This window comes from Eubalaena glacialis, chromosome 7 (assembly GCF_028564815.1).
Source record: "Eubalaena glacialis isolate mEubGla1 chromosome 7, mEubGla1.1.hap2.+ XY, whole genome shotgun sequence".
Classification (NCBI taxonomy): Eukaryota; Metazoa; Chordata; class Mammalia; order Artiodactyla; family Balaenidae; genus Eubalaena; species Eubalaena glacialis.
Window position 1 is genome coordinate 23,880,251 of NC_083722.1, and position 19,181 is coordinate 23,899,431.

The 19,181-nt window shown below is 46.7% G+C and overlaps 3 protein-coding genes, 1 long non-coding RNA gene and 3 other non-coding genes across 7 annotated transcripts; 3 read left to right on the forward strand and 4 right to left on the reverse strand.

Annotated features, from left to right (window-relative positions):
• Nucleotides 1-1,649: 1,649 nt before the first annotated feature.
• Nucleotides 1,650-1,722, forward strand: TRNAW-CCA (transfer RNA tryptophan (anticodon CCA)). Its single transcript has one exon. It is a non-coding gene; the product is annotated as a tRNA-Trp (tRNA).
• A 1,348-nt stretch (nucleotides 1,723-3,070) lies between these two features.
• Nucleotides 3,071-4,460, forward strand: MCCD1 (mitochondrial coiled-coil domain 1). The gene is made up of 2 exons (XM_061195970.1): nucleotides 3,071-3,394; nucleotides 3,946-4,460. Exons 1-2 carry the CDS (start codon nucleotides 3,071-3,073, stop codon nucleotides 4,132-4,134), a joined length of 513 nt encoding a protein of 170 aa, XP_061051953.1. The 3' UTR covers nucleotides 4,135-4,460.
• Nucleotides 4,461-4,468: 8 nt separating this feature from the next.
• Nucleotides 4,469-15,188, reverse strand: DDX39B (DExD-box helicase 39B). The gene is made up of 11 exons (XM_061195969.1): nucleotides 15,108-15,188; nucleotides 13,681-14,023; nucleotides 12,787-12,914; nucleotides 12,414-12,506; nucleotides 9,892-10,075; nucleotides 8,688-8,806; nucleotides 6,484-6,615; nucleotides 5,598-5,707; nucleotides 5,353-5,497; nucleotides 5,061-5,208; nucleotides 4,469-4,689 (listed from the first exon to the last, which is right to left on the reverse strand). Exons 2-11 carry the CDS (start codon nucleotides 13,889-13,891, stop codon nucleotides 4,673-4,675), a joined length of 1,287 nt encoding a protein of 428 aa, XP_061051952.1. The 5' UTR covers nucleotides 13,892-14,023; nucleotides 15,108-15,188; the 3' UTR covers nucleotides 4,469-4,672.
• LOC133095810 (small nucleolar RNA SNORD83) lies at nucleotides 9,764-9,840 on the reverse strand. The gene has a single exon (XR_009701673.1). It is a non-coding gene; the product is annotated as a small nucleolar RNA SNORD83 (small nucleolar RNA).
• On the reverse strand, nucleotides 14,455-14,532 carry LOC133095809 (small nucleolar RNA SNORD83). The gene has a single exon (XR_009701672.1). It is a non-coding gene; the product is annotated as a small nucleolar RNA SNORD83 (small nucleolar RNA).
• Nucleotides 15,189-15,775: 587 nt separating the features above from the next.
• LOC133095103 (uncharacterized) lies at nucleotides 15,776-18,926 on the forward strand. Its single transcript, XR_009701551.1, has 3 exons — nucleotides 15,776-15,884; nucleotides 16,521-16,673; nucleotides 18,903-18,926. It is a non-coding gene; the product is annotated as an uncharacterized LOC133095103 (long non-coding RNA).
• ATP6V1G2 (ATPase H+ transporting V1 subunit G2) lies at nucleotides 17,732-19,055 on the reverse strand. The gene is made up of 3 exons (XM_061195971.1): nucleotides 18,932-19,055; nucleotides 18,557-18,657; nucleotides 17,732-18,043 (listed from the first exon to the last, which is right to left on the reverse strand). Exons 1-3 carry the CDS (start codon nucleotides 19,011-19,013, stop codon nucleotides 17,870-17,872), a joined length of 357 nt encoding a protein of 118 aa, XP_061051954.1. The 5' UTR covers nucleotides 19,014-19,055; the 3' UTR covers nucleotides 17,732-17,869.
• Between the last annotated feature and the right edge of the window lie 126 nt (nucleotides 19,056-19,181).

The following is a 19,181-nucleotide window of genomic DNA, read 5'->3' on the forward strand; positions in this document are numbered from 1 at the left end:
GGATAGCACTCCGAGCTCCCAATGCAGGGGGTCCGGGTTCGATCCCTGGTCAGGGAACTAGATCCCACATGCATGCCACAACTAAGAGTTCGCATGCCACAACTAAGAGTTCGCATGCCACAACTGGGGAGCCCGTGTGCCACAACTAAGGAGCCCATGAGCCGAAACTAAAGAGCCTGCCTGCCGCAACTAAGACCCAGCACAACCAAATTAATTAATTAATTCTTTTAAAAAAAGAAGATGAAAACACTCAATGCTCTGTGGTGACCTAAAAGGGAAGGAAATCCAAGGAATAGGGGATATATATATACGTCTGGCTGATTCACTTTGCTGTACAGCAGAAACTAACACAACATTGTAAAGCAACTGTACTCCAATAAAAAAAAAAAAAATGAAAACACTAATTCAAAAAGATACATGCACCCCACTGTTCAGAGCATCACTATTTACAATTGCCAAGATATGGAAGCAACCTAAGTGTTCATCAACAGATGAATGGAATACTATTCAGCCATTAAAAATAATGAAAATTTGCCATTTACAACAACATGGATGACCCTGGAGGGTATTATGTTTAGTGAAATAAGTCAGAGAAAGACAAATACTGTATGTTATCACTTATATGTAGAATTTAAAAAGTAAAACAAACGAATGAATATAGCAAAACAGAAACAGCAGGTATAGAAACAAACTAGTGGCTACCAATGCAGAGAGGGAAACGGGGAGGGGCAAGATAGGGGTAAGGGAATAAGAGGTACAAACTACTATGTATAAAATAAATAAGCTACAAGGATGTATTATACAGCAAAGGAAAAATAGCCGTTACTTTGTAACAACTTTAAATTGAATATAATCTATAAAAATTTTGGATCACTATGTTATACACCTGAAACTAACATAATATTGTAAATCAACTATACATCAATAAAATTTTTTTCATTTAAAATAAAATAAATGCAGGGTTTCCCTGGTGGCGCAGTGGTTAAGAATCTGCCTGCCAATGCAGGCAACACAGTTTCGAGCCCTGGTCCGGGAAGATCCCATATGCCACAGAGTAACTAAGCCCATGCACTACAACTACTGAGCCTGCGCTCTAGAGCCCAAGAGCCACAACTACTGAGCCCACGTGCCACAACTACTGAAGCCCACGCGCCTAAAGCCCATGCTCCACAAAAAGAGAAGCCACTGCAATGAGAAGCCCACGCACCACCGCAACAAAGAGTAGCCCCTGTTCGCTGCAACTACAAAAAAGCCCACGCACAGCAACAAAGACTCAATGCAGCCAAAAATAAATAAATAAAAATAAATAATTTTTTAAAAAGACTACTAAACATAAATAAAACTTATTATATAAAGAAAGAAAGACTATTAGATACAGGAATAACAAAAATAAATATACACAGTAACAAATCTAGGTTTACATTTATCTATCTTCATCTCTTCATTTCCATGACTATGAGATCCACAGCTCATCCAATAGATTTGAACTGATCCAAATACCAGCCTTTTCTTTAGTTCTCACAGACGAACAAAGCCAAATCCACAGACTCTATTACAATTCACGGCTTAGGACTGCACACTACAAGTTATTGGATGTTAGTCCATTTTGGAGTTCATAACCCGAAATAGAAACTCAGATGGTTGGGACCTCCCTGGTGGTCCAGTGGTTAAGACTCCACGCTCCCAATGCAGGGGGCCCAGGTTCAATCCCTGGTCAGGGAACTAGATCCTGCATGCCACAACTAAGATCCCACATGCCTCAAGTAAGACACAGTGCAGCCAAATAAATAAATAAAAACTCAGATGGTTGAAATGTCTAATTTTCAGGAAGGATACTTCGTTATTTGTGCATCATTTAGATTGCCTTATACAAGTTTCATTTATTTTCTTAACAGCTGCTAATCTTGCTTTTAATTTATAAATGTGGTTAGTTTCACTTCAATGTTGTTGTGGGCTGTTTAATCGTATACTAGTTTCCCTTAACTGTAACAACAGTAGTTTGGGCCTCTTCTGTCCCAATACGTAGGACTTTAGCCTGTGCATACATTGCAGTTCAAAAATGAACCATGTATAACCCTATCACTGAGAGACAAGAAGGAAAGCTTCTCTCTTCCAAAATTTTACAGGGATTCTCTTTTTCCACTGAAAAATGGGAACCTGCCAGCTAATGGGGAACGTGAGGTCTCTGACCCCATCTAAAGGTGCTTCAGCCTCTCAAGTTCAAGAACCACTGACCTGCAGGAAGGTCTTCCTCTCTGGTTCCTGGACCCCCACACCATGGCAGAGGCCATCTTCCCTGCAAATTCAGTGTGATGTCCCAGATAGCAAGCTGCTAGCAGCTGTCCACTCTCCAGCAACCTTGCTTTCTGAGGCATGTTTTCCTGTCTGAGGACCTATCTTTTCCTAGAAGGTCGAAGCTGGAACCATCCACCCCCTTCTGAGCCACAGAGGTGTGGCTGTGCCCTCCATCCACAACAGGACATTGCAGGACACGCTGCAGGAAGTCCAATATGTATACCTAAGGCTCACACAGTGGGTGCACAAGGCTTTTGTTCTAGTGCAGATTTGATGGGAGGGCTCACCAGTTCAACAAAGCTTGAAACCGTACCAGTGTACAGTGCCCAGACTTACCAGAGACGGCAAACCCTGACGATGTGCAATGTACAACAGGGACAAGGAAAAAGGTCTCTCTGGGCCAGTAAGAAGAGGAAAGGGAAACAGAGGGAGAAGCAATACTTGAGCCAGGTCAACGGGTATGAGCTTTCAAGTCAGGTAGACCTGGGGGTGAATATTCCTGGCTTTTCCACCAACCAGCTGTGGAGCCTTGAGCACATCCGGCCCAGAGCGGGCCCCAGCCCATACTTACTGAATTGAGCGAGTGCTGAACGAAATTCTCTGAGCATTTCCTCATCTGCCAACCAGTAATGCAATTTCTACCTTGCAGATTTTAGAGGAATGAGAAAACACACAGTGCTAAGAACAACAGACACAAGACATGCAGTAGGCTGGGGACCAGAGTTCTAAAGCAAGTTCTGCCTAACCTGGCAGGAACATTCTCACACCAGGGAACATGAGTTCCTGGACTCTGTCTGGGGCCAGGTTAGGAGGCGGGTGGGTGCAGCAGAGCAGGGCAGGGGCAGGGCCAGGCACTGAAGCGAGGCCACAGCCGGGAGGGAGCCAGTTCCTGGTGGCTGTTGGGTGGCTCAGACAGCTCCTTGCCTCCCCAGCCATGGTTCTCCCTTTGCCCTGGCTCTCCCGAAGTTGCTGCCGTCGCCTCCTCCTACCATCCTGGCCCCCGGCACTCCAGGGCTCCTGGAGGTGCTGCTCCCAGGGTCCCAAGGCAAGCACAGAAAAGACGAGCTCCACAGGCACTGGGCAGACGTCACCTTCCAGGGTAAGTGGCGCCAAGAGTGAGGGTGAAGGGCGTGAGGGCAAATTTGTACTGGGGGCAGGGAATCCCCTCCATCTCACCCTGTACCACAGGCCAGTTGAATGCAGACACTACCGCCACCCCTAGAGCATGCTGCCTAGTTCCTCAGTTCCCCAGCACCCTCCCTGCCCCCACCCCCCTCCAGACCTCAGAGCACCCTTTACCTACACCCCTCCCTCCCTGCACAGTCCACGAAGTCCTTGAACAGGCATTTCCCCTCATCCAACAGTTAATTATTTCTCAGGGGGGGTTGGGACAGCCAGTCCTCCCCTTCCCATACGTCGCACAGAAGTCCAGTTATAGCCCCTGGGCTGTGATCTCTAACTTTCCCCCTCCCCCCAGGCCTATGCCTAAGACAGGAAGCAGTCCAGATGTACTGCTGTAAGGTCATGTGTACTGCTGGCATTGCAGTACAGATGACCTTAAACTAATGGGGCTGAAAAACAGGAAGGAGGCAGTGAGCCTCAGCCCCCTGCCCTGGCTGATGCTCTCTCCCTAACACCCCCCTCTCCCAGGACCCCTGGCCCCGCCCCACAGCTGAGCTGGCCCAAGCTGAGGAGCTGCTGGAGCAGCAGTTGGAGCTGTACCAAGCCCTGCTCGAAGGGCAAGAGGGGGCCTGGGAAGCCCAGGCCCTGGTGCTCAAGATCCAGAAGCTGAAGGAACAGATGAGGAGACACAGAGAGAGCCTGGGAGAAGACGCCTAAGCTTTCCACCAGTTGCCACTTCACCCTCCTACACTGGAAATACTGCACACTACCCTCCCTCCCCAGCCCTTCGATCAGTAACATCCCAGCCTCTCCCAGGCCACTAAGGAAACGGAAGAAACCACCACAAAGGGCCAGAAATTTGAGAGTAGTGAGAAACCACGGCCTCTGCAGTCTTTTCAGTAACATCCCCCAGTCTGACACCTCCTACTGACCTCCGCCCCACAGCAGTGTACACAGTCCCCACGGGAATTTACTCCGGATTATGCCCTAAGATAGCCTCAGCCCAAATCCAATAAAGGGACGGAGCGCTTACAGACACCACAGACGCATGTGTTTTTTAGTTTTGTTAAAAAAAATTCTGACAAATCAGGGAAATGGGGGTTTAGGAGTGGTGGCGATGCAAAAGAGGGAAGCCATGGGGTGGGGCACGGGGTCGTCAAGGGTAGGCGGCAGCAGTGTCTCCTTCACCCCCACGCTTGGCATCATCTCCTGAAGAGGAGCAGACTGTCACACTCCAGAATGGGTGGGGAGTCCTCTACCGCGTCTGTTCAACTGAAGAAAAACATGGCAGTTAGAATAATGTATGGAAACGAAAAAGCTAGGCTGGTAGAAAAGGCCCCTCCGAAACACATGCAGATGTTTGTGCAGTGTGTGGGTCAGAGGATATACATTTGGGGGTAAAGAAAGAAATACTTCGATGAGAAGTAATTTGATGAGAAGAGACCCCATAAAGAGGTCAACTAAACATCCCAACAGGGCATCAAGATGGGGGTGCGGGGGAGAAAACAGATGACAAATTTGTCAAGCGCCCACTATGCACCAGGGGCTTTAAGAAAAAACCCACTAAGGAACAAGGAGAACCTAAAGGACTGGCGGAGAACCTAAAGGACTGGGGGAGCCAGTTTCATGAGATCATTACTCACTGTAGGAGGAGATGTCTATCTCATCAGGCAGCTCACTAATATTGACTTCAAAGCGATCCTGCACATCATTGAGAATCTTGGCATCATTCTCATCTGACACAAACGTGATGGCCAAGCCCTTGGTGCCAAACCGGCCTGCTCTGGCCACCTGGAAGAAGACAGATGATAGAACTGGTAGACCCCAAAGAAGGAAGACACCCAAGAGGAGGGATGAAGATGTACGGTATGAAAAAATAAAGAAACTAAGGGGGTGGGAGAGGACCCTGGGATACCTTCCGGGTGCGGGGCTTACCCGATGCAGGTAGGTGTCAGAATCCTCAGGCATGTCGTAGTTAAAGGCAATGTTCACCCGCTCGATGTCCATGCCTCGGCCAAACAGGTTGGTAGCCACAAGAATTCGTCGTTGAAAATCTTTAAACTGCTGATACCGAGAAAGCCTTTGTGAGAAAGGAAAGCAGAAAAATGTTGAGATTCCTCACTCTCAAGGGTCTCTTTTCCTCGCAAGGACACAAAGCATCTTCCCCAACTCTGACTCACCTCTCCTCCTGAGGCATCCCACGGTGGATGGCAATAGCTGGGAAGTTCTGCTCCACCAGGAGCTGGGCCAGGGCAATGCAACGCTGCACAGACTTCACAAATATCACCACCTGTGTGTGTGTGTGTGTACATATAAGATTGGGGGGGGATGTGCGTCCATGTGGGTGTGTGTGAGAGAGATTACGTGCAAGAGTTTTCAGTAATTACACTCTTCTAAAAGAACTCCTCTTAGTCCCCATCACATATTTCCTCTTCTGCTCTAAATATTACTTAGCCTTTCCCTCTTGGCTCTGATTTTTCCTGAGCAGACAGACATGCTGCAAAGAAGGTATGGAAAACAGTAACTAAAATTACCAGACATATTAGGAGACAAGGATGAAGCCACCTCATGAGTGGTAAAAATTTGAACTAAAGTCTGGAAAGACCACGACCGATATTCCGACTCACCAAAACGTCAAATATAAGAACCTACCCTAATTCTAGAAAGTAGTTTTTAGTGCAAGCAAATCACACAACAGGTAAAGTGATGGAACACTTCTCCCTTAGTAAGTAGTACAAGAAACAAATAAAATTTAAGAACCTAACAGGCCTAATGTATTTCTGCACTTTCACCCACTTATTAAAACTCTTCAAAGATTTTATAATTTGAGCTTTATTTTGTTGAATATCTATGCCAGCCATGGAAAAGCAGTTCCCACCTTGCTCACGCTCAGTGCCACCAAAAGACATTTTTCTCTCATTTAATAGAATTTTCATTTAAGAGAATTTCTCCACCATTCTCTTTCACACGACACACATGGTTTCCTCAATAAAAGGATATATTATAGAGGTTTCTGCAACAGTTGGAGACGTGCTCATTCTCCCTACTGGACCTTGAACAACTGACCTGGTTGAATTCAAGGACATCCAGAAGGTCAAAGAGCTTCCGGTTCTTCTCGTTGTCCTTCAGTTTCACGTAGTACTGCTGCAACCCATGCAGCGTCAGCTTCGTCTCATCATCCACGAAGATCTCCATTGGCTGGGGGGGAGGGGGGAGGGAAGGGGTGGGGAACGGGAGGAGGGCAGAGTGGGGGGGTTAAACCTGGGGGGGTGGAGGAAGTTGATCTCCAATACACCCCATGGCGGGATGGGGAGAAGAGAGGAGATTGGAAACCCAACCCCACCCCCAAAAATACCCACATTTTAACGTGGTCTTTTCCACAGTAGATCTAATTTCCTTCCTATCAGTTGAGTTTTAAGATTTTCCAACTGAAAATTTTCACGGGAAAGAAACTTTGCAGGGAGGAAAAGACACAGTACAACCACCCAATGGCAAGATGCCATTACCTCAAATGGAGGTGGTGGAGGAAAGAAAACAATGGGAGGTGATTCTCCAAGAAAGAACATGATCCAAACACCTGGGAAATGATGGGAAACAGTGACTCGAGGTCAGAATAACTCCATCAGAGCTGGTTTAATATCGGGGAGAGGACAAGGACTACTCCATTTTATGCTCTCAACTATGAGAATCATATCCCTGTTAGAAAGGTGGACGTCTTCCATATGCCCATTAGAAAGGCGGAAAATCAGAATGCTTCAGTGGACGTAAGTCAAAATGCCATGAAAAGAGAAGCAAAAATTACGCAAGATGAGCAACAACTTGCCCTCGGACCACAAGGGAACAGTTTTAGATAAGACCGGTCTCAACTAAAAATCACACCACCTATACTGTTACGTGGAAGGTATCAATAAGTGGTGCTAAGAAGCAAATTCAGAACAGCAGTTATTCACTCATCTTTAAAAACGAAACAAAACATATACACACACAACCCTTGAAGGGAAGGAAGGCAGCATTAAAAAAAAAAAAGGGGAAACTGACCCAAGACTCAACTCCAAAGCCCAACTTTCCTAGCACTCTTCACTAGCTTGAAGACATAGTTAACATAAAACCCCAGGGTCCAAGATTTCGGGAAAGGATGTGTGTGTCATGGGAGAAAACCAGAAGCCCAATCTCAGAAGTCAGACTAGCAAAGGTAGGCTTTCCAAAGAGAAGTTCCACGGCTTCTTTCAGATCTAATCTGAGCCCCAAGTACAGCTGAAGAGTTTTGGTCCCATGGGAAGGAGCAGAGCAGGGAGGGAAAGAACACACTCCACTGCTTATACAATGGCCCCGCCTAGCCCCAGACCCTAGCACCCACCTGGTTACATCCAAGTGGAGCTCCTCACTTTACCTTTCCCATATCCAAGTATTAAAAAAAAAAAAGTGTTTAAAAAATGAAAAAAAATCTACCACCCCATTCAGAACACCCCTCCCCACCAACACAAATGGAGGGAAATAGGGAACACGGCACGCCTTGGGTTCAGGAAAAAAACCGGGAACGGAAAAAGAGGCTGGTTTGGTCCTCGGCTTCCTGGTCAGGTTCCCCGCGGCCTCCGCTGCCGCCATCCACCGCCGGGTGCCGTCCGCATTCCCCCGCCGCGCCACGGTGCTTCTCTGCTGCCGGCTCACATCAACCAAGGTTCCGGATGGGTGCGAGGAGGAGGTACGGGTGGGAAGGAGTATGGACTCGGGGATTGAGGTGCCAAAGGCCCCCACCCCTGGAGGTGGGGAGGGAGCGGATTCATCTGTGCTGTTTGCTCTTCTTTTGGACAATGCCCTGCCATCTGTCTGTCCCTCTCTTGCTCTCCTGCCACCGGGACGTTATGAGTTTGGGGAGCAGAAGGCTCCGGTTGTATGCTCGATGCCACCTTGAGGGTGCGTGGCTGTAGGGAGTATGTAGGAGACGATGGGTGGGTGGTAGGGCAGAAAATCCTGCCCTCCCCCAAATGGGAGAAGAGGTTCAAAAATGCTGTGATTAAAAAAAAAAAGTCGAACACTTCCCGCTCTCACGTTAACCCGACCAAGTCTTCCGGAGTTTCCCTGGCGCCCGCGCAGACCCTAACACTAACTGTCTCTGCCTCTGTGTGTCTCTTCAAGGAGTCATCACTCCCAAATGGGCATGTGCCCCCTTCTTGGCGCTTGAAGGACAAGGGAGTCTGGAGGAAGAGGGCGCGGAGGGGGAGGAGGCAGCGGGCGGGGAGTGGAGGGAGAGAAGGTAGAAGGGTATTTACGTCTTGCATGAACTTGCGGCAGACTGGGCGAATCTCTTTGCTCAAGGTAGCACTGAACATCATGACCTGCTTCTCATGGGGGGTCATGCGAAAAATTTCCTGGACATCCCGACGCATGTCTACAAGAAAAAGAAACTACAGTAGAAGAGAAGCATATATCGTAAACAAAGACCAGAAACAGGCTTACCAATGAGGTAAAGACTGTTGGTAAGCAAGAGTCTCGGTTCAGGGGAAGACTTGCCTCAGGCCTCTCTCTACTCTATTTTCTCCAACCACCATATAATCATATCCATAGTAATAACACAGTGGAAAGAACAATGGATTTGGGACCAGCTTCCAGCTGTGTATTTTAACCACACAAGAAATTAGATGAAACCCCAAAGCCCACAACTAAAAAATGGGGATAAAGCCCACTGCAGAGGCTCACAAAGATAAGTCCTTTGAAAAATGCTTTACAAGGCCCTTCTCCCTATTCCTCTCTCCCCAAGCTCCAACTGTCTACAAATATCGCGCACCTATTACATTCCAGCTGTCAGAGTCCATTCCATGCTTCCTCTGGATCACACTGTCCTATCCAGTCAGGCAAATATGACATCTCTACTTGGAGCCCACCTTATAGCTCGCCATCTAGAATAGCCAAAGATCATTTGGAATGACTTATCCCTGGAGCTATGTTGATCCCTACTCTCTCATTCACCAAATTTGAGTTATTACAAAACATCTTCCTTAACCCCACTTAGCACACCAGAATACCACACCACACAAACTCCCACAAACACCCTCCACGTTAACTCTAGAACTTAAGTCTAGAGATCTATTCAGCTATGAATTCTGACAATATATGCTGAGCTGAGGATGCCAAAAGAGTAGACTGTCTCCTCGTCCAGCTCAAGTTTCTCCCCTATGACACCCACTATAGGGTTTTACAAAGGAGAATAGTGGTGTGACTAATATCCAAGATCAGCAAAGTCCCTTTTCTCAAAGATAAACGTCACCAAAAGAAAAAACACAACACCTTCCTCCTTGATCACTAAGGATGCTTAAAAACCCTAACAAAGACTGACCAGGGAAGCCAGAGCCATCAGTCATGGGTGATAGATTAAGAGTCGTCCTGGCACTAAAGTGCTCCAGTATCGAATAAACATCATTTGGCTCCAAAAGGCAACTCCCAGATCACTAGCCCAGTCCCAGCACTGCTACTCACCGAGCTGTTCAAGCATCTTATCGCATTCATCCAAGATAAAGTGTTTAATGTGTTTGAGATTGAGGCTCTTATTTCGAGCCAGGGCTAGGATGCGGCCAGGGGTCCCCACGACGATATGCGGGCAGTTCTTCTTCAGCACCTCTTCATCTTTCTTGATAGACAGACCACCAAAAAACACTGCGACCTGCCAACCCAGGAGAAAAGAGTATCTCACAAGGAAGGAAATAATTCAACCTCCCCAAGGTTCCCATCCTTTCAGTTTACTCTAAACCAAGTCTTAGAACACTTCGGAGCTAAAGGGAACATAAGAGATCACCTAATCTAAAATTATTATATCCCGCAAACATTAAACCTAAGAAACAAAAGTGACCTGCCCTAAATTACATGGCTGATTGAGGCAGTGAGGACCAGCATTTAGTTCTGACTTAATCTAACAATCTTCCTTCCCCAAGGCCAGGCTTCACCGTAAAAACGAGGACGGCAAGAAATCACCAGAGTGTCAAGTACCAAAAAAACCTCATGGACATCAAGTTTTCCTAAATGACCCCAGATTTTTAAACTCCTTTGCATAAACCCTATGAAATTACTGATTCAGGCTAAATACACTACTCCATGTTAAAACCATTAGAGGAATGATTGTTGAGGATCTGCGCCTTTATGCTCTCTCAAATAGCACCAAAAACTCCTTTTTAGTTTCAAGGGGGAAAAGATCAGACTGTCAGGACCCTAATTCTAGGGTAAATCTAAAACCATTAACTGTGGGACAAGCAGGTTTGCAACAAAACAGGAGATACACAGCATCATCTATAAAGAATTCTTGCCAAAAATGCTTAACTTGTACCAGTTAAGCTTTCAAATATAAATTTCAGTTTAGGGACTTCCCTGGCGGTCCAGTGGTCAACACGCCACGCTTCCTATGCAGGGGGCGCGGGTTCGATCCCTGATCAGGGAACTCAGATCCCACATGCCAAGTGGCCCGGCAAAGGAAGGAAGGAAGGGAGGGAGGAAGGAAGGGAGAGAGAGGGGGAGAGAGGGAGAGAGAGGGTGAGAGAGGGAGAGAGAGGGAAGGAGAGGGAGAGAGGGAAAGAGGGAGAGAGGGAGAGAGGGAGAAAGGGAGAGAGGGAGAAAGGGAGGGAGAGAGAGAGAGAGAGAGAAAGAGAAAGAGAGAAAGAAAGCAAGGAAGCTCAGTTTACAGGAAACACTGGGAGGGAAGAACAAGTTAAAACAACACAAGGGAGTAACCAGACAAACCCAGAGGTAAGACATTCTGTAGAACTAGCGCAACCTCTTAAACAAATCACTGAAGCATAATTTTGAGCAAAAGAAAGAAAAGTAAGACTATGTCATGACAATTTATATTTGATCTTGACACCAAGACCATCCTCTTTTGAGTCCACAAGGTGATAAGTCAGACCTATACAGGAAGACGTGCAATCCTAGCTCTCTACTGAGCTCAATGACAAATGTTTCCATAGTCATTAACTATGGAAACTGTTTCCTGGTTTTCAACTTATAGAATCAACCTACCAACAAGACTGCTTGCTAAAAGGACAGAAAGTAAACCCCAATGACACTGACAATATAAGAATACAAACATACATAACACACACACCAGCTTTCAGACTATATTTAGAAAATTTAAAAGAATACAGTTTTCAAATTCTAGGAGAAAAAGTGTAAACAAGCTAAATAATCTTTCACGAAAAAGTCAAAAAGGCCTTTAAGTTGACAAACTGAGAAAATAACGTCTAATACTTGGTTTCACAGAACATCAGAACTTAAAAAAAAAGTTAACTAGTGGTATTCTGTGAAGTACGATTACACGGGAGAACAGAATCTTTTCGTTATAAGGCCCTCTGGATTACCTATGCACTTTTACCAGGCACAGATACTACTTTTACTACTTTGGTTTTAAACAAATTACTTTTAGTTTAGGGCTATTACTCACACATTCTTAGTTCTACACGTAAATTAATAATCAATTATGAGGAAAATTACAACAATCTGAACAAAAATACTGTTTTTTTCCACCCAAGGAGGATACAAAGTTATATACATCAAGCATATGTTTATGCTTCTCAAACTCCAATTACCCGAGGATCTTGTCAGAACACATATTCATACTCGGTAGGACTGGGGTGGAACTCATGCAATCTACATTTCCAACAGGCTCCCAAATGACACTGAAACCACGGGTCTGGGAACCACACCCTGAATATCAAGGTTACACAACGCACAAGCATATTTATAGAACGTGTTAAAAACCAAGGCAAACTATAAAGCTTCTCCAAAATCAAAATACAGCAGACATCTCTGAAAGTACAATGCATACCCAAATGAACCCTAGAATATAAATCTGTTATACACCTAAGATGCAGAAACTTACTACGTACTACACGTAACTGAGATTTCTGTATAGCTATTTAACACCTGGGGGATGCGAAGACTGCTGATCTAACAAGTCTCCAATGCCTCCAACTCCCCACACCCTCACTCCCCCAGGTCTCTTTACCCTGGCTTACCTTGACATTGGGCATGTATTTAGAGAAGCGTTCATATTCCTTGCTGATCTGAAAAGCCAACTCCCGAGTGTGACACATCACCAGTACAGACACCTGGGGGGGGAAGTAGATGGAGACACACATACAGTATACCCCTTCACCAGGTATGTCACAAAAGCACACCCAGCAGATCACAGGTGACTACAATTCTGGATCTAAATCATTAACCCCGTGATTACTACAAAATACTCTCATGGCTATTGGTCAAGGATGATAAAGGTCATCTTAACAACAAGCACTCCTGGCTCTGAATGCATCATGTAGCTGAGACAAAAATACCCTTCCTGAATATTACTAGCCAAAATGCCTTCCCCAGCACTCTCCCCAAGTGTACCTGCCCAGTAACTGGCTCCAGTTGTTGCAGTGTAGCCAGCACAAACACCGCCGTCTTTCCCATGCCTGACTTGGCCTGGCATAGGACATCCATTCCCAGGATGGCCTGAGGGATGCATTCATGCTGGACTAGAAGCAGGGGAAAAAAAGATAAATTAGTCTCCAGAGAACTCCACCATCTTTTTCACCAGGCCAAACCCATTTCTCACCACTCAATTCTTAAGTTGTTCTTGTCAATTTCCAGACCCTTTCTACCTCTCTGTCCCCTCAATCAAAGTGATTCCCAAATCAGACCTTCCCAGTTCCTTCTAACATAGCCTCTTCCAGCTCCAGGGCCCAAAGTCCTGCTAACAACCCTCTTGCATCTACCAATTGGACACCTTAGGTGCTCCTGATTCTGTCTGAATGTTCCTTAATCTGTAGCAATCCATGAATTTTGAGTGCCTGCTACAGGCCATTTCTCATACTTAGATTGTCATGCTTTAGGGCACATAAGGTTGCAACAACCTTGAACAAAATGAAGAACTTGGTACCTGACCCAAAAGCCAGCCATCCTTAGACCAGCCATAAAGGTTTCCAGAGACCAGAGTTGGCCTGGCCCAAGGGTCCAACCAGCTCCTCTCTGGAAATTTTAAATTAAAAGTCAGAGAGACAAAATTAAAAACAGGCAAGAAAAAAAGCCACTCCAAGTTGCTTTTAGATCACCAGCACTTACATGCTATCATGAATGAAAGACCAACTTGTATAAACCTCTTCTATTGCTAAAATAGTTTTTGGTACTTATTTCCTGGTCTATCCTGAATATAAATCTGTATCACCTGAGGGACCATGACCATACTGTTTCCTGAATCCTTAAAGACCCTAATGAATACTCCATACCCAACAGAAAATTTACCTTCTGATGGATGCTCAAAGCCACAGTCAACAATGGCCCGGAGCAACTCTGGCTTGAGCAGGAAGTCACGAAAGCCAGAGCTGTGAATGGAAACGTAGGAGCCCTTGACATCCTTCTTGGCAGGGGCCTCAGCCCCATCTCCCCCAGCTGCTGTCTCCACCTCATCATCTTCATAATCCAAGAGCTCATTGTCCACATCGTTCTCTGCCATAACTGGGCCGGCAGGGGGAGAAGGGGAGGGGTCTCTGGATGAGTTCACGCAGAATAAGGGAAGACAGGGGAGGAAAGTGGGGGCTTGAGGAACAGTAGAGGAAAAGAAACACACTAGTTTCTGACAGAAGAGCTGGGGAAAAAAAAACAGAGAGAAGACTCATCAGTCATGAGCAGAGCCTTCACCATCTTTTCCATCCCACATTCTTTCCACTTTCCCTAAACTAGGAAACATTTTCCTGGAAAAAAAATAATAAAGAAGCATAAGACATAAAAGCAAAAGGCAAACATAATACAAGGAATGGGAAAAGTGGGTCCAGGGGAAGTGGTTAGGACATAAGTTCCCAAAAAGATAGGATCAGAGAAGCAGAAACCGGAAAGTTGGAAGGGCAAAACCGACTTATAAATTCCTGGTCTGTGACAGTAACGAGAAAAAAAAATACATGTCTGAAAAACAGAATACTATTAATGACTTAAAATGGAGAATGGAGATGAAAGTGACAAAACGAAAAGTCCTCAACGGAGGACCTTGTGCTTTCCCTATAATCTCAAGGTGTCGACAGCAGCCATCAGTCAAGGGTGATAGATTACGGTCGTCATTACGCAAAGCGCTCACTTTTCAAAATGAAAACATCATGTGGCTGCCATCCACCTCTCGCAGCATTCCAGCCTCCCACTCCTCAATAACCTCCTTCTGGCGTTTAAGAAATCCTTGTGTAATTAATGGCGGAGAGAGAGGCTTAGAGAAATGGCTCGGCCGGGAAAAAACCCACTCCTCCATCATACGATGAATAAAAAAGAACACAGTAGTTAAGAAAGATGTATCCTCGTTTCGGCTAACAGAAGCTTTACCAAGTGACCTCCCATCACCGTTATGTTACTCCTAGGTGTAACTCATTTCCGAAAACACACAACGACACCACTCGTAAACATCTGTTAAACACTCCAGATAATGGTGGGCAGTCCGAGGTGAGAAAAATCCAACTAGGCCCACAAGTCGGTACTCCTTCCATTCCCACCGCGGACCGAGAGATAAGCGGGAAAGTGGGAAGAGCCCCGCCCTCTGCAAATGCCCAGGACCAGAAGACGCCTAGCGCCGCCTCTCACCGTCGCTGGGTTCTCAGGTAACCGAGCGGCCCACCGAAAGAGCGAGGAGCAAAGGAAGCACAATGGCGCCGGGGCCACCATCTTGGATTGGGCCCCCCTGGATTCCCTACCTCCCCCCGAAGTTTCTTGATCTTGAGGGATGCAAGTGATGGAAGTAACGACCCAATCAAACTCCAGCAACCAGACCATAGCGTGTACAAGGGTTATCAGGAGGCCCTGCGACAGGATAGCCGCAGAGAAACGCAGATGGAGGCGGATGGTGCCGAAGGCCAAAGCTTACCTGAGCAAGGCGAAGGCGTATGGCGGCGGCAACAGCGACGAAGGAGGGAACCTGCCTTCACTTCCGGTTCCCGGCTTCCCTCTACCCCGGCCTCCCGCCTTACGACCGCGCAGACGTAAGGGACCGGAAGAAGGACCTTCCACGGTTCTATAGTTCCGCGCGCTCCAGGGTTGCCTTTAGAAAATGCCTGTGTGGAAAAAAAAATTTTTTTAAGCCACTTCTAACTCCTCCGCTACTACCAGTAACAAAAGGCATAAAGGAAACTAGCACCCTCCCCATTGTTATCTTTTTTCTCTTGTCCTGCTCTTTTCCACGCCTCTCTCTTCATTTACGTTCTTGCCACGCAGGCCTTCTCTCTGGGCACCCCTCCATGGGCGCAGGAAGACCCAAGGTGGCGGGATTTCGAGTTCCCACGGGGTCCTTGGCCCGGTAGTCAAGGTGACCTGGGGGCGTTGGCGCTGGAGCTAGGGAACAACCGGCCCCAGGTGTGGGAAGTGAGTCGTGCTCACGAGTCCTACTCCTACCCTTTCCCCAGCCATGGAGCCGGTGGACGGCATTTGCCTAAAGTAATGTTGGCCGATGTAGCTGATGCCTTAAGGGCCCTGAGGTTCGTGGGCGTGGGCTGGAATCAGGAAGGGGTTCTGAATCCACTGAGTGGGGGGACAGGGTCTAGATTCTGCCCCAAATGTTAACGATAAACGGTAGGGCTTGAGGGTTAAATAACTTTTTATAAATGTTGTTAATTCTACCAGAATGTGCTTAGCCCTGCCCCCAATAGCCCCTTGGTTCAGCCTGGATTTTTTTCCTGAATGAAACATTTGCTATCTCCCGCCCCGCTTTTGTATGCTACATAAGTCAGATGTGACTTAACAAAACTGACAACAGACGTTTGGCCCTTTACCTGTTATCACACTTAACCATTTAACACCAAGGTGCACCCTTATTCCCATGCTATATCAAGCAAACAGATTCAGAGAAATAAAGCAACATGTCCAAAGTAATACAGCTAGTAAGGTGACAGCTAGTAAGGTGACAGGATGTAAACACCTCTTTATTCTCTACTGTATCCTGACTCCCTGCTTAAAGAGTCTGGTTAATAAATACACACTACAGATTACCTCACTGGTTCAAGTGCTTGGTGAAGTAGGCTCGTTTTCTGTGGCCAAAAGAAATAACAGTGATCCAAGGATGATGTTACAGAAGTGCAGTTTTTCAAACCCACAATATTAATCTTTTTCAACAGTATTTATCAACTGCCTGTCCTGTGCCAAGTGCTATCCTAAGATCTGGGGACACAGCAGTGAACAGCCCTGTCCTCACAGAGTTCACATAACAGGGGAGACAACACATGAACATGTCAAGTATCGATAGGTGCTATGAAGGAAAATAAAGCAAGGTAAGGGGCAGAGTGCTTGTTCCTACACCCCAGCTCTTCTCTACAGTTACCATCTATAGTCCTCAGGTTCACAAAGGAGGAGCCACGTGTTTCTCACTTTAGAGAAAAAATAATGTATCATTTGCTTTTGTTTCTCAAAGTTCCAACACCTTTTGGGTGTTTGGGGAATACATAAACAAGGAACAAGAGTGACTGAAAATGAGAAATGATGAAGCAAAAGGAGGCTGATTCCACCCAGCAACTGATTTGCCCATAATTATTTTATTGACACTTTTTCATTGTTACAAAGGGAAAGTAAGGTGTTCAGGATGTAGAAAGGAAAGCCATGCACATGAGGGGACACAGCATCACTTTAGATCTCAGGAAGCAGTAATAAGCATCTGATGGGTCTTTGGGGAAACAGGAAAAGGGGGAAATCCAATAAAGAGAAAGACCAACTTAAGAGAGACAAAAAGAGAGGCTAAGAAATGCAAACATCTTCCTGGAACCACAGAAGAGAGGCTAAATGAGGCCATCATTTCATCTTTTCAGGGATAATAAGGTCTCTGGGGAAAGAGAGGTGGGAAGAACCAATTTTTTAGAGAATTTTTAGGGTCACAGAATGAATGAGTAGAATTATAAAGCCACAGACAGAAGTGAGAAAACAGCTGTGTTTAGGTTTTGGAAGGTGGGCAGAGAGTAGTAATAATATCACAGGTTTGCCATTTATTGAATCACAGCTACTACATGCTGGAAACCATGCTAGGCTCTTTATAGAATGATTCCTAATCAATGCAACACCCCTGCAAGGTAGGCATTATTATTATTATTCCAACCTTGCAAAGGACACTGGGGTTACAGTTTAAGTAGCTTGTTCTTGTTGCCCAGCCAGCAAGTGGCAGGGTCAGAGAGGGACCCGAGCCTGCCAGGCTCTGAAGTCAGAGTGTTTTCCGCATCCCTACTTCTCCATGCTACAAATTTCACAGGGGCTGGGTGAGGGTGACTTGGCAGTTTCCAAGCTCCCAGTGAAAGAGCAATAAGGAGATTCAGGTCTGAGCAGGATATTTATAAATTTCACAGGAGAATTATTGGATCCTGCTTCCTAGAATTTCTAGGGAATGCAAGGGAGAGAAAGGATTATGGTGGGAGTTGATTTTCACTTGGGAATTTCTTTGCAGGAGGGAACTGGCAGGAGGAGTCAGGCCCTAGGGTGGGTCCTAGGCAGCAATCCGGTAGTTGGGGTGGACCTGGGGCGTGACGTCACAGACCATGCCAAGAAGCTGGGCCAGGACACGTTCGCGGCTTCTCTGCTGGGAGCTCTGCATGCCCTGCACCTGGCGCCTTGTAGCCTGCTCCACCTCAGCTGACAGATTCCCTTGGGAGCCCATGGCCTGGGGGGTGGGAGAAAGGGTGGAAAAGAGAAAGGAGAAAGCAGAAACAGAGAAAGAAGCATCCACGCATGTGGAGGGAAGGATCCTGGAGCAAGACCAGGAAGAAAGGCCCTCTCCAAAACCACTCCCATCCATGGAAATATCTAGACACTGAAGAGACCAACATAATGCCCTCTTCCCTAAGACCTGACATGCAGCATCATCCTACAACAGATCGTACCATCCCCACCACCTCACCACCCATGCCCATAAAACTCTGCCCTCCACCCCAAATATCATCATACTCTACAGAGACTGTGGCAATCCCCCCCACCTCCACAAGCTGTACAAGTCCTTCAAAACTCCCAGACTCTCTTACATATCACAAAGCTTGACCAATATCATGGTCTTCATCAGGTCCCCTTCAGCCCTTTACTACCTTATTTTCTTGTGGAATCACCCTGTACACACCTCACCAGATATACCCACCAACTTGCACCCTGGGGTCCCATCCCAGCCTCCCCTACGACTCACTGCCTGCTGCTTGCTCTGGAATTCCTGCTCTCTCTCTCTGCGGTATTGCTCCACTTCCATCTGTGCCTCCTCCTTTGCCTGTTTCAGATGCCGGGCCTTCCCTGGAGGCAGGAGAAAGGACTGAAAGTGGGGGTAGACCCCACACACACAAAATGTGAGAGCAGGGGTCAGTCCCTCCCAAAACGTTACTGCCTTCTCTCAGCCAGCCAAGAACTAGATTCTGACACCCACCCATTTCTTTCCTCCTAATAAGCGCCCCCAGCCTCCCTCCCCCCGCCCCACCAGCCTTGGGTTATCCTAAGGACTCAAATGTTTGCTGTCCTTCCACCTCCAATTTTCTTTCCAGATTCCTAAGGGAGAAATGTGGAGACTCACTCTTTCTGGCATCTGCCACCTTCTCAGCCGCCCGCTTCTCGGCTTGCAGGAGCTGCTGGATACCCTGGGATTGACTGGCCATTTCTGTCGTTATGACCGATGCCGTTTCGGAAGCTACCAAGGTACCAGATGGCTCCCACTTTTCCCCTCCCCCCACACCGCCTACTCCTCCTCCTCCTCCTCCAGCTGTTTGCTGCAGCCTTCCACTACCCCTGGGTCTTAGTGCTCCCCTTTTCGCTCAGCCTCCTGC